Raw genomic sequence first — 13,305 nt, forward strand, 5'->3', positions numbered from 1 at the left:
GCGCTCCAGCCTGGGCAACAAAATGAGATTCCATCTCAAAAATAACAACAACAAAAAAAACTGCTTAGTCTCCTTCCCCGGGAGCTGTGTTGAGCCCTGATTTTCAATGGAGCTGGAATTAGAAGTCTCACACTTGAGCAGCAGCAAGCACAAAAAGAAGAGGAATGTCAGCTGGGCACCATGGCTCACACCTGTAATCTCAGCGCTTTGGGAGGATCACTTTAGGCCTGGCAGGAGTTCGAGACCAGCCTGGGTAACATGGCAAAACCCCATCTCTACCAAAAATTAGCCAGGATTGTTGGCACACACCTGTAGTCCCAGCTACTCAGGAGGCTGAGGTGGGAGGATTACCTGAGCCTGGGAGGTCGAGGCTGCAGTGAGCAATGATTGTACCACTGCACTCCAGCCTGGGCAACAGAGCGAGACTCAGAAATAAAGAATAGGAATGTCAAGCAGGGAAGGAAGAATGCTGACTCTTGCTGAATGTCTACTGCATGCCAGGTTGTTCATATATATAATCTCATCTAATTCCCCAACAAATCTTGTAAACAGGCTGTTACTAAACCTGTTTTACAGATGAAGAAACTGTAGCTCAAACATTTTCAGCAATTTGTCCAAGACTCATTCAGCTGGTAAGTGATAGTACTGAGAACTGAACCACCAACTTGAAGAAAGTTACTCTAGGCTGTATAAGCTGACAATAGTAGTTAAGGGATAGGCTCTAGACTTACACTGCCTCACTTCAAATCCTGAACTGCTGCTGCTTTTTTTTTTTCTTGGTAGAGTTGGGGTCTCACTATGTTTTCAGGCTAGTCTCAAACTCGTGGACTCAAGCAATCCTCCCACCTCAGCCTCCCACAGTGCTGGGATTATAATCATGAGCCATTCTGCATCTTATTGGCTGTGTGATCAGGGAAATGTTTCTTTCTTTTCTTTTTTTTTGTTTTTTTCAAGACAGGGTCTTACTCAGTCACCCAGGCTGGAGAGCAGTGGTGCATTCATGGCTTACTGCAGCCTGAACCTCCTGGACTCAAGTTATCCTCCCTCCTCAGCCTCCCACATAGCTGGGACTACAGGCATATGCCACCATGCCCAGTTAATTTTCTATTTTTTGTAGAGGCAAGGTCTCACTATGTTGCCCAGGCTGGTCTCAAACTCCTGGGCTCAAGCAATCCTCCTGTCTCTGCCTCCCAAAGTGCTGGGATTACAGGCGTGAGCCATCGCGCCCAACTGAGGGGAATGTTTCTTAACCTTGGGTGCCTGAGTGTTCTAATGTGTAAAATGATGATATTATGGGTTTGGTTTTTGTTGTTGTTGTTGTTGTTGTTATTTTTGCAACAGTGTCTCCCTCTGTTGCCCACATTGGAGTTCATTGGCACGGTCATGGCTCACTGCAGCCTTGACCTCTTACGCTCAAGGTATCCTTCTACTTCAGCCTCTTGAATAGCTGGGACTAGAGGTACATGCCACCACACCTGGCTAATTTTTGTATTTTTGTAGAGATGGGGTTTTACCATGTTGCCCAGCCTGGTCTTGAACTCCTGGCCTCAAGCAGTCTTCCCACCTTGGCTTCACAAAGTGCTGAGATTACAGGCATGAGCTGCTGCACCCAGCCAGAATGAGGATATTAATAACACTTAACTCATAGGGCTGTTGTAAAGATTAAATAAGGTAATTCTTACAGTGGTATTTGGCATACAATAAGGGCTCAGTAAAATTTTATTTTTGCCTACGCAAAAAAGATTTAAACATTTTTTAAAGATTAAAAATGAAGGAAAACAAATATTTTTTGCTGTTTATTGAGTGCTCATATGAAGCTAGGAGGTGGGACCCTAGGGAACAAGGACAAAGAAAACAATAGTTCATTCTGAAGAGAGAGGTTAAATTAAGATGAATTTCTCCATAAGCCAGCAAGTACACTTTGAATATTTTTATACTGGGCTATATAACAGAATTGAGAGAAGATTCATTTATTTAACCTGTGCTCCATAGACTTAACCATTAGCTGTCACACTGAATATCACTAGAAGCCTTAAAATAAGGCAAATCAATCATACAGGTGAAAGCCAGTGGTGTACAGTATCCATTTGAGCCAGCTAGCGGCCATATTGAATTTTGAGAATGAGGTTCCGTTTTAGGGCTGTGTTCTTGTCATGCATGGCCTATATCAGATTGTGTTATAAAGTATAGCTGTTGGTGGTTAATATTTGGCTTAATAACAGTGCCACACTTCTTTTATTCTTTAAGTTATATCAGCACTTCTTAGGTACTGCTGTATTTGTCCTTGGCTTTTTAGTAATTCCATTATATACTCACTAGCCTATTATCTAAGGCAGAAAAAGAAGATATAATCTCAACTTCAGCTTGGGCAATTTGTCTGTGAGCTATAGTAAAACTTGTAAATTTTACTCTTTATCTGGTAGGGGAAGATTTTGGAGAACAAAGTGGAGGTGGGGTAGCTTTTTGCCACTTGCATCAGGAGATCACACTGAATTCCTCCTTCATCAGCACTTCAGAGGATTTATAGAAATTCCATATAGCCATGCACTGTTTGTATGGACATAGCCCTTAATTTTCCTAATTTCTAGGTGACTGTTCTGGCTAAGGATGATAGAACCTAGGTCTCCAACCACTTAAATCCTTTTATCAGTGAAAGGAGAATTACTTGAGAGTGAAATTTATTTTGTTTTTGTTTTTGTTTTTTTCTGACCAATGGATTCATGTCACAGAGAGTGAAATTTATTTATTTATTTATTTATTTATTTATTTAATTTTTTTTTTTGTTTTTTTGAGATGGAGTCTTAGCCAGGCGTGGTGGCTCACGCCTGTAATCCCAGCACTTTGGGAGGCCAAGGCGGGCAGATCACGAGACCGAGACTACGATCAAGAGATCGAGACCATCCTGGCCAACATGGTGAAACCCCGTCTCTACTAAAAATACAAAATTAGCTGGGCGTGGTGGCACGTGCTTGTAGTCCCAGCTACTCAGGAGGCTGAGGCGGGAGAATCTCTTGAACCCGGGAGGCAGAGGTTGCAGTGAGCTGGGATTTCACCACTGCAACTCCAGCCTGGCAACAGAGCCAGACTCCGTCTCAAAAAAGAAAAAAAGAGATGTCTGTCACCCAGACTGGAGTGCAGTGGCGCCATCTTGGCTCACTGCAGCCTCTGCTTCCTGGGTTCAAGCGATTCTCCTGCCTCAGCCTCCCGAGTAGCTGGGACCACAGGCCCACACCACCACGCCCAGCTAATTTTTGTATTTTTAGTAGAGACAGGGTTTCACCATGTCGGACAGGCCGGTCTCGAACTCCTGACCTCAGGTGATCCGCCTGCCTTGGCCTCCCACAGTGCTTGAATTACAGGTGTGAGCCACTGCACCCAGCTGAGAGTGAAATTTAAAAATACATTTTTTTCTAAGAAGAAAGATGAACTTTCTATATTTGCCTTAGTTCTGAATTTGGATCTAAAACATGCCAGACAAGTACACCATTATAATAAATCATTTTCTCATAGTAGGTGTGAAGGGTGTACCACTGGGATTATCAGAGCTGAGAAGAATATAAACCATACATAGACAACATCAACGTAACATGTATTTTCTCTGGTAGACCTCTACCTTTGGGATGATAAACACTAAAAGTACATATTTCAGAGTCCCCATTGGCCAGTGCAAATCATTTCCTGGGGTGAAAGTGGAGATGGGGATGAAAGGCTGGATAGAGTTGAGGTGAGGCCTTACTCCTCCTTACATAGTCTTATAATTAGCCCAATTTCCAAAACAGCCTTCTGGCATTTCAAAGCAAATTCCACTAATTCTCAAAGTTCCCTTCTTTCTGTAGCCTACTTTTCAGAGTGTCCAACTGTAAACATAGCCTTAGCTTTAACTGCTAGTTTCTGTTTCACATCATCAGCTTGTCCTGGTGCATAGATGAAGTGGTGTATTGAAATCCTTTGAATAACATTAAAGCCCAATTTGACAACATAGCCAATATTCTTTGTTTTCTAGTGTTGTGGAAATGCTGTGAACAGCCACTTGGTAAAGCTTCTCTAATAAGTCCCCTAGTTCCATCAGCCTAGGCCTTGCTCTCTCCCCACCCCTACCTCTTCTCTGCAGTGGTGGGAGTTGGTGGGAGAATGCGGCCCACCCGTGGGAGCAGGGTGCAGTACACTATGTTACCTCTCTGCATCATGCTAGTTCCCTAGCCACACCTACTTGTCTTCCTGCCACTAGATCATAGTGCAAAATCAGCAGGAGCTTTTTTTCTTTCCATTAAAAAAAATTGAGGTAATACACATATACAGTAAAGTATATAAAGTATATGAAATTTTTTTTTTTTTTTTTTTTGAGACAGGGTCTCGTTCTGTTGCCCGGGCTGGAATGCAGTGGTGCGATCATGGCTCACTGCATCCTTGACCTGTCAGTCTGATCTGCCTCCCTCAGCTTCCCAAGTAGCTAGGACCACAGGTGTGCACCACCATACCTGGCTATTTATTAAATTTTTTATAGAGATGGGGTCTCGCTGTGTTCCCCAGGCTGATCCCGACCCCCTGGGCTTAAGCGATCCTCCTACCTCCACCTCCCAGTGTGCTGAGATTAAGGTGTAAACCACAGCACCCAGCCTGAAGTATATGAATTTTTTTTTTTTCTTGAGACGGAGTCTTGCTCTGTTATCCAGGCCGGAGTGCAGTGGTGTGATCTTGGCTCACTGCAACCTCCACTTCCCAGGTTCAACGGATTCTCCAGCCTCAGCCTCCCGAGTAGCTGGGACTACAGGCGCGTGCCACTGCGTCCAACTAATTTTTGTATTTTTAGTAGAGATGGGGTTTCATCATGTTGGCCAGGCTGGTCGCAAGCTCCTGACCTCAGGTGATCCACCCACCTCAGCCTCCCAAAGTGCTGGGATTACAGGCGTGAGCCACTGCGCCAGGCCCAGGAATATTTTTGAAGATATTTGTTGCTAAAATGTCTTCCAGAGAAGTTGTGCCAGTTTATATTATCAGTGTTTGTCTGTACCCTCAAAAGTATGATATATTCTATGTATTATCATTTTTAAAAATCTTTATCAAGAAGATATATAAAGGAATGCTATCTTGTTTTTATTTCCATTTATTCAATTGATAAGGTTAAATATTTTCCATATATTGACTAGTTAAGATTCTGTGTATATGGAGGGTGTGCATGTGTGTGTGAGAATTACATATTCTAGTCTGTTGTTTTTTTATTAGGGTATCGATTTTGTTTTTTGACTTTTTTTTTTTTTTTTTTTTTTGTAGTGGAGTCTCGCTCTGTCACCCAGGCTGGAGTGCAGTGGCTCAATCTCAGCTCACTGCAACGTCCGGCTGCCAGGTTCAAACAATTCTCCTGCCTCAGCCTCCTGAGTAGCTGGGACTACAGACGTGTGCCACCATGCCCGGCTAATTTTTTTTGGTATTTTTAGTAGAGACGGGGTTTCACCATGCTGGCCAGGCTGGTCTTGAACTCCTGACCTCGTGATCTGCCCGCCTCGGCCTCCCAAAGTGCTGGGATTACAGGCGTGAGCCACCACGCCCTGCCCTTGTTTTTTGATTTTTAAGTTTTATGTATTTAAAGATCTTGAACCATTGACATTTAAATCATAAATATTTTCTTTTAGTTTTATTCATATTTTCTTTTTCATTTTGTTTTTGACACACAGAAGTTTTTAATGTCAGTGAAGGTAAATCTGTCTTTTCCCTTATGATTTTTCTCTTATATAGAAAACAGCTTTCCCAAACCAGGATTACATAAGTATGAATCTATCTGTCTGTCATCTCTCTCTCTCTCTCTCTCTGTCTCTCTCTCTCTCTCTCTCTCTCTATATATATATATATATATATATATTTTTTTTTTTTTGAGATAGGGTCTTGCTGTGTTGCCGAGGCTGGACTTGAACTCCTGGGCTCAAGCAGTCCTCCTGCCTTAGCCCCATGATTAGCTGATATTATGCACACGAGCCACTGCACCCATAGTTCCAGCTACTCAGGACTCCGAGGTAGGAGGATCTCTTGAGCCCAGGGGTTTGAGGTTGTTATGAGTAACTGGAACTTTAGGTGCGTGCCACCACACCCAGCAAGGCTTTATATATTTTTATGTCTACTTTTCAATGTAGAAAATATTGTGGAAGGAGGCTGGGCAAGGTGGCTCACGCCTATAATCCCAGCACTTTGGGAGGCCAAGGTGGGCGGATCACAAGATCAGGAGATCCAGACCATCCTGTCTAACATGGTGAAACCCCGTCTCTGCTAAAAATACAAAATTAGCCGGGCATGGTGGCGGGCGCCTGTAGTGCCAGCTACTCGGGAAGCTGACACAGGAGAATCTCTTGAATCTGGAGGCGGAGGTTGCAATGAGCCGAGATCACGCCACTGCACTCCAGCCTGGGCAACAGAGTGAGACTCCATCTCAAAAAAAAAAAGAATTGTGGAAAGATTTTGGTTCAGTCTCTTTTAAGGAACAATTTAGGAGTTTTTGTACTCCTAGAAATTTAATCTTAACACGTTGTTAAATTACCAATCATTCCAAATGTTTTTCCATCTGTTTCCTCTTATGTGGTCCAATGTCAATGTTGACAATAACTTGTGGATTGTTACATGTCATTGCATTTCTTTTTTCTTTTCCTTTTTTTTTTTTTTTTTTTTTGAGACGGAGTCTTGCTCTGTTGCCCAGGCTGGAGTATAGTGGTGTGGTCTCAGCTCACTGCAACTTCTGCCTTCCGGGTTCAAGCAATTCTCCTGCCTCAGCCTCCTGAGTAGCTGGGATTACAGGCATGCACCACGACACCTGGCTAATTTTTGTATTTTTAGTAGAGACGGATTTTTGCCATGTTGGCCAGGCTGGTCTTGACCTCCTGACCACCTGCCTCGGCCTCCAAAAATGCTGGAATTACAGGCGTGAGCCACTGTACCCAGCCCATTGCATTTCTTAAAACTTCTCTTAAAATATAACATATTTTCTGTTTAGTAATATGTTCCTGATATTACTATTACTGTGCCCAAGATAATGAATTGGTCATTGGGATGTTACTTGGCAAATTGAATTAAATCAAAAGGGATTATTAAATGCATCTTTGTGGGTATTTCCTTTTGCGATTGCCTAGAGAATTAATCTGATCTGTTGTAGACCACACTCCTTTCTCACATATGCCTGATGCCTGATTTGGAATGCTCCAGAATTCAAAACGTTTTGAGCACTGACATGACACACTCAAAGGAAATGCTCATTGGAGCATTTTAGATTTTAGGATTAGGGATGCTCAACCAGTATATATTCTGCAAATACTCCAAACTCCAAAAAAATTCAAAATCTGAAAAACCCCAAAGCGTTTCTGTCCCAAGTGTTTCAGGTAAGAGATACTCAGCCTATGTCTTCTCTTTCTTTGGCAATGTCTGGAGACACTTTTGGTTGTTAGAACTGGCTGGGGAGGGGATTATTATGGCATGTAGTAGACGCCCAGGTTACTGCCAGGCATCATAAAATGCACGGGATGGCCACCTACAGCAAAGAAGATGTGACTCAAAATGGCAATAAGGCCCTTGATGAAACACCTTGTTCTAGAACCCACGTGGGCCATTCTGTTTCTCTCAAATGTGTTAAATCCAGGGCTGCCACATATAATTATGTAGTTTGTTCACTGCTGTATAAACTCCTAGGGGCCTCATTATATGAATGGCATGCCCTGGAGTTGTATAATATACAACCTATGTAGTCATCCTGCTGGCCCTAACTAAATTCTAGCCTATCTCATACCTTTTTTTTTAGACAGAGTCTCACTTTGTCGCCCAGGCTGGAGTGCAGTGGTGCAATCTTGGCTCACTGCAACCTCTGCCTCCTGGGTTCAAGCGATTCTCCTGCTTCAGTCTCCCGAGTAGCTGGGATTACAGGTGCCTGCCACCACGCCCCGCCAATTTTTGTATTTTTAGTAAAGACAGGGTTTCACCATGTTGGCCAGGCTGGTCTCGAACTCCTCACATCAGGTGATCTACCCACCTTGGCCTCCCAAAGTGCTGGGATTACAGGCATGAGCCACCATGCCCTGGCCTTTTTTTTTTTTTTTTTTTGTAGAGATAGGGTCGATTACAGGTGTGAGCCACCACGCCCAGCTTTTTTTTTTTTTTGTAGAGACAGGGTCTCACTATGTTGCCCAGGCTGGTCTCGAACTCCAGGGCTCAAGCAATCCTCCCACCTCGGCCTCCCAAAGTGTTGGGATTACAGGCATGAGCCACGGTGCCCAGTCCTCTATTTCACCTCTATTAGAACCTTTGTATATATGCCTCTTACCCTTTATTCCCTTCCTTTTAATAGACCGTAAAATGAAGTATATTTTTAAATTATCCTTTGTATTTAGATAGTATTTCATGTTCCTTGCTAATATTTATTTCTCCTCCAAAGGGATCAGAAGAGAAAATGAAGTTTTTTTTTTAAATGCTTTGTTGCTCCTGCATCACTTCAGGATGCCTCAGATTTGAAGGTCTTGTTATTTCTTTTTTTTATTTTGATTTTTTTTGGAGACCAGTACCCAGGCTGGTCTCAAACTCCTGGCCTCAAATGATCCTCCTGCCTTGGCTGCTCAAAGTACTAGAACTACAGGCGTGAGCCACTGCACTGGGCTGAAGTTACATCTTATTTGTATGTGGCTCTCATTTGGATCCCCAGTTTGGGTCGGAAATGCTTGGTGGAAAAACAATTTATGTCCACCTCTGCCCATAGTAACACCCAAATACTCTCTGAATTCTAATTTAGTTTCCTGTTTTTGTCAATTTCTAAGTCATATAAATTCCTGGGTTATTTGGTTGCTCTTTCTAATGCTCAAAATTCTTTATCTTGAAAACACTTATTTTTTTTTTTTTTCTTAATCCTGGGGATGGGACATTAATGTAGTCCAGTTCAGAAACATTAATTGAGTAGCCACTGAGTGGTTGGGTTCTGTGACTGTAGCTGGAAACAGGAGCATGAAAAAGCAATGGTCTCTTCCTGCAAGGAGCTTATCATTTAGAGGGAGAGGTCAACTCACACACAAATTGCATTGGTAAGAAGCCCGGCCCATGGAGGGAGAGGCCTGTATGGAGTATTGTGAGGCACAGAAGAAATGGTCATGTCTGTCCTTTTTCTTCTCCAAACCCTGCAGTTGAGTGTGGCAGTGTGCTACAAGGCTACATCAGTTCCTCATCATCATCACAGCACAACAGGTCCATTTTTGAAAAATAGCTTTTGTAGGGCCGGGCACGGTGGCTCATGCCTGTAATCCCAGCACTTTGGGAGGCCGAGGCGGGCGGATCATGAGGTCTGGAGATCAAGACCATCCTGGCTAACACGGTGAAACCCCATCTCTAATAAAAATACAAAAAATTAGCCAGTCGTGTTGGCGGGCGCCTGTTGTCCCAGCTACTCGGGAGGCTGAGACAGGAGAATGGTGTGAACCTGGGAGGCGGAGGTTGCGGTGAGCCGAGATCACGCCACTGCTCTCCAGCCTGGGCGACAGAGCAAGACTCCGTCTCAAAAAGAAAAAAAAAAAAAAAGAAAAATAGCTTTTGTGTGATAGTTTTCAGAGATTTCCATTTCACAGCACAGTCTTAAATTCAGGTGAAAAGGGAGGTCGGAAGTGTGAATAATTGGATACCAGTCTGGGATTTTAGCATTCATGGATTTCGGCAGCAATAAATAGCAGTCAAGTGTTAGAGCTCACATATTTTTAAAGAAGAAATTTTCATCAAAACTCAGGATCAAATGAAATGCTCCCTGCTGAGTCTGCCTAGGCTGGCATCAGTGTAGTTCAATTCAACAAACATTTATATTAATATAAATGGAAATACTAATATGGCCAGAATTGAAGGTTGAAATCCAGACTAAGTAACTATTTTTCCTTTCCCATTTCTCTTTTTTTTTCTCACATCAATTTTTTGATGGCTATAACTTATTACTGATATAATAAGGGGAAGGGAAAAGTCTGTAGATTGAACTATACTTCCTATTATATTAGACAGTCTGGATTTTTTTTTTCAAGCTAGGATCTTGCTCTGTTGCCCAGGCTAGAGTGCAGTGGTGCCATCACTGGCTCACTAGAGCTTCCACCTCCTGGCCTCAAGCCATCATCCCACCTCAGCCTCCCGAGTAGCTAGGACTGTAGGCATGCATCACCATGCCCAGCTAATTTTTTTATTTTTTGTAGATGTGGGGTCTCACTATGTTGCCCAGGCTGTTCTCAAACTCCTGAGCTCAAGTGATCTGCCTGTGTCAGCCTCTCAAAGTGTTGGGATCACAGATGTGAACCACCACACCTGGCCCAGAAAAATATTTAAAAGTATGAAAAAGAAAATAATCACCTATAATTTCACTTTGGAGTAACCACTCTTTGTTTACATTTTGATGTATTTTCTTCAAGCTTTTTTTTTCTTTCTCAGAATTGTAATTACACTGTATGTATATATACTGCTTTTTTTTTTCTTGGTTAACATTATTTGTAAGTACTTTCCTATGTCATTAAATATTTCTTTGTTCTTGTTAGTTTTTTTTAAATAGAAATGGTGTCTCACTATGTTGCCCAGGCTGGTCTCCAACACCTGGACTCAAGTGATCCTCCTGCTTCGGCCTCCCAAAGTGTTAGGATTACAGGCGTGAACTACCATGCCTGGCCTATTTCTTGAAAATATAATATTGACTGTGTTATAATCTAATTATATAACTACCTGAATTTATTATACTTTTATTTAATTATCTCTGGGAATATATTGTTTAATTAGGTTGTTTCCAGTTTATTACTGATTATGACAAGTGTGCTGTTGATTATTCTTACATATAACTCCTTTTGGTGATTCTTTGGTTCTTTCCTTGGGATTGGTTTCTACAAGGGAAGTTATTAGGTCAACATATACTTCTTGATATTTAGCACCGGCGGGTGCAGTGACTCATGCCTGTAATCCTAGCACGTCGAGAGGCTGAGGCAGGCAGATCGCTTGAGCCCAGGAGTTCAAGACCAGCCTGGGCAACATGACGAAACCCCATCTCTACACAAAAATACAAAAATTAGCTGGGGGTGTGGTGGCAGGCACCTATGGTCCTAGCTACTCAGGAGGCTGAGGTGGGAAGATCACCTGAGCCCGGGAGGTCAAGGCTGCAGTGAGCCATGATTGTGCCACTGTACTCCAGCCTAGGTGACAGAGTGAGACCCTGTCTCAAAAAACACATTTTTTAAATGTAATTTTAAAAGATATTTAGTGCCAAGCTGTCCTCCAGAAATATACAGTCTTTTCAGCAGTGAATTAAACTGCTAATATCTCATAGAGAAAAACTATTTCATGGCTTCAGACTAAATATTTTTCGGGTTTTGTTTTGCCTTTTTTCTTTCTCTTCTGACACCTTTGGTATAAACTAAATGTTTAACCCTGACCAGCCATCTCCAAAATGTGCAGCTTTGCTCCCAGAATCAAGGAACCTGTCAGAGGAAGTGGGTGGGTGGAAGAGGGGAGAGAGGGACTGAGGGATACATGACTCAGTGTGAACCCTTTGCTTCCCTGGAAGAGCAACTCAGAGCTGGTGGTGTCATCATGACGTACAAAGAACAGTACTTCTTAATTATTTTTAGAGGCAGAATGTAGCCTTGTAATCAGCAAGCTAAGACAAGTTCCAGTTTACTCTAGGCCAGAGACTTCTAAAAGTCAGAAGAAAAATAGCTAGATTCGTGTTGCTCCATCTGAAGAGTTTGCTTTTAGGAGAGATCAGGAATTCATATTTTGAATGAGGACTGAGGGCTGAGAATTAAATCTCTGATCTCTTCTGTTGTATGCCACGGTAAGTAGAGTGACCCCCAGGAATCCTGAGGCAAAGCAGCTCCTCAGATTACTCTATATTCTAGGAAAAGGGTGAGTCCTAGGCTTTATGGGGTGTTTCCGGCTGTAAAACACCCTGATTCGATGTGCTTTGTCAACTCTTTTCCATGTCACCTGCTTGATTTTTGTGTTTTAGTTTAGCAATCACTTTACCCCTTCAGTTCATCCAAGTGATGAGTATCACATGGCCCCAGGTCTCTAATGGTTCATGCAGCTCCAGAATGAAGCCATAATCCAGTTTTAGAAAACGTATCATCTGGGCCGGGCGCAGTGGCTCACACCTGTAATCCCAGCACTTTGGGAGGCCCAGGTGGCAGATCACTTGAGGTCAGGAGTTCAAGACCTGCCTGGCCAATGTGGTGAAACCCAGTCTCTACTAGAAATACAAAAATTAGCCAAGCGTGATGGCACACACCTGTAATCCCAGCTACTCAGGAGGCTGAGGCAGGAGAATTGCTTGAACCTGGGAGGCAGAGGGTGCAGTGAGCCAGGATTGCGCCACTGCACTCCAGCCTGGGGATAGAGTGAGACCCCTATCATCTGTCTAGAGTGGAGAAAATTCAGCCCCAAATTCTGCTCTGACAGATACCTTCTTCCAGCCAGTTGGAGAAAACAAAGGAAAATTGAATAATTGGATTTATCTAGCAGGCTACGGTGAGTTCCAATTGGCTTCACCTGGTAATTAAGATGAGGGAGAAAGTTTTAAACAGCTGCATATTTTATAGGCTGGCCATACCACAATTGACATCATTTATTCAACCATTTTTCTGTGGATGGGTATCCATTTTTTTCTATTTTTTTCCTATGATATACAGCTCTGCAATATAAATTCTCATCTATGTGTGCTAATAAAAATATATTTTTATATGTGTATATCTTGTATACATGTACATGTTAAAGTGCTAGAACCTTTATTTCTTTTGGGTTGATATTCACCAACGTGGAATTACTGGGTCATAGGCTATTTAAATTTTAAATTTTGTTGCTGTTGTTGTTGTTGTTTGGGGTTTTTGAGACAGTCTTGGTCTGTCACCCAGGCTGGCATGCAGTAGCATGATCTCAGCTCACTGCAGCCTCTGCCTCCTGGATTCAAGCAATTCTCATGCCTCAGCCTTCCGAGTAGCTGGGACTACAGGCATGTGCCACCATGCCCGGCCAACTTTTGCATTTTTAGTAGAGACAGTGTTTTGCGCTGTTGCCCAGGCTGGTCTCGAACTCCTGGGCTCAAGCGATCTGCCTACCTTGGCTGAATTATAGTGCTGGAATTATAGTCATGAGCCACTGCACCCAGCCTTTAAATTGTTTATATACTAACAGATCTTTTCCTAAAATTTTAAGTGGCATGGGGCTTTTTAAGCCATCTGCTATGTCTTTTGTCAAATAAAGAAAAATATCTTTTGAAAACTGTGTTTGTTCAAAGTGAATGGATGAAGAAAGTCCTTTGATATTATTTTGTTGTTTGTCCTG

General features: G+C 42.6%; 1 protein-coding gene across 2 annotated transcripts in view; it reads left to right on the forward strand.

Annotated features, from left to right (window-relative positions):
• Positions 1–13,305, forward strand: part of TANGO6 (transport and golgi organization 6 homolog) — a 241,422-nt gene that overhangs the window by 130,727 nt on the left and 97,390 nt on the right. The window contains exon 16 of one of the 2 annotated variants that reach the window (XM_063699676.1): positions 5,272–5,442. The exons of the other annotated variant lie outside the window; for it this stretch is intronic. Within the exon in view, the coding sequence (XP_063555746.1) occupies positions 5,272–5,435 (164 nt within the window). The 3' untranslated portion in view covers positions 5,436–5,442. Of the gene's footprint in view, positions 1–5,271; positions 5,443–13,305 lie in introns of those variants that run through there. 2 annotated transcript variants of the gene reach the window in all.

Source organism: Gorilla gorilla, chromosome 18 (genome assembly GCF_029281585.2).
Source record: "Gorilla gorilla gorilla isolate KB3781 chromosome 18, NHGRI_mGorGor1-v2.1_pri, whole genome shotgun sequence".
NCBI lineage: Eukaryota > Metazoa > Chordata > Mammalia > Primates > Hominidae > Gorilla > Gorilla gorilla.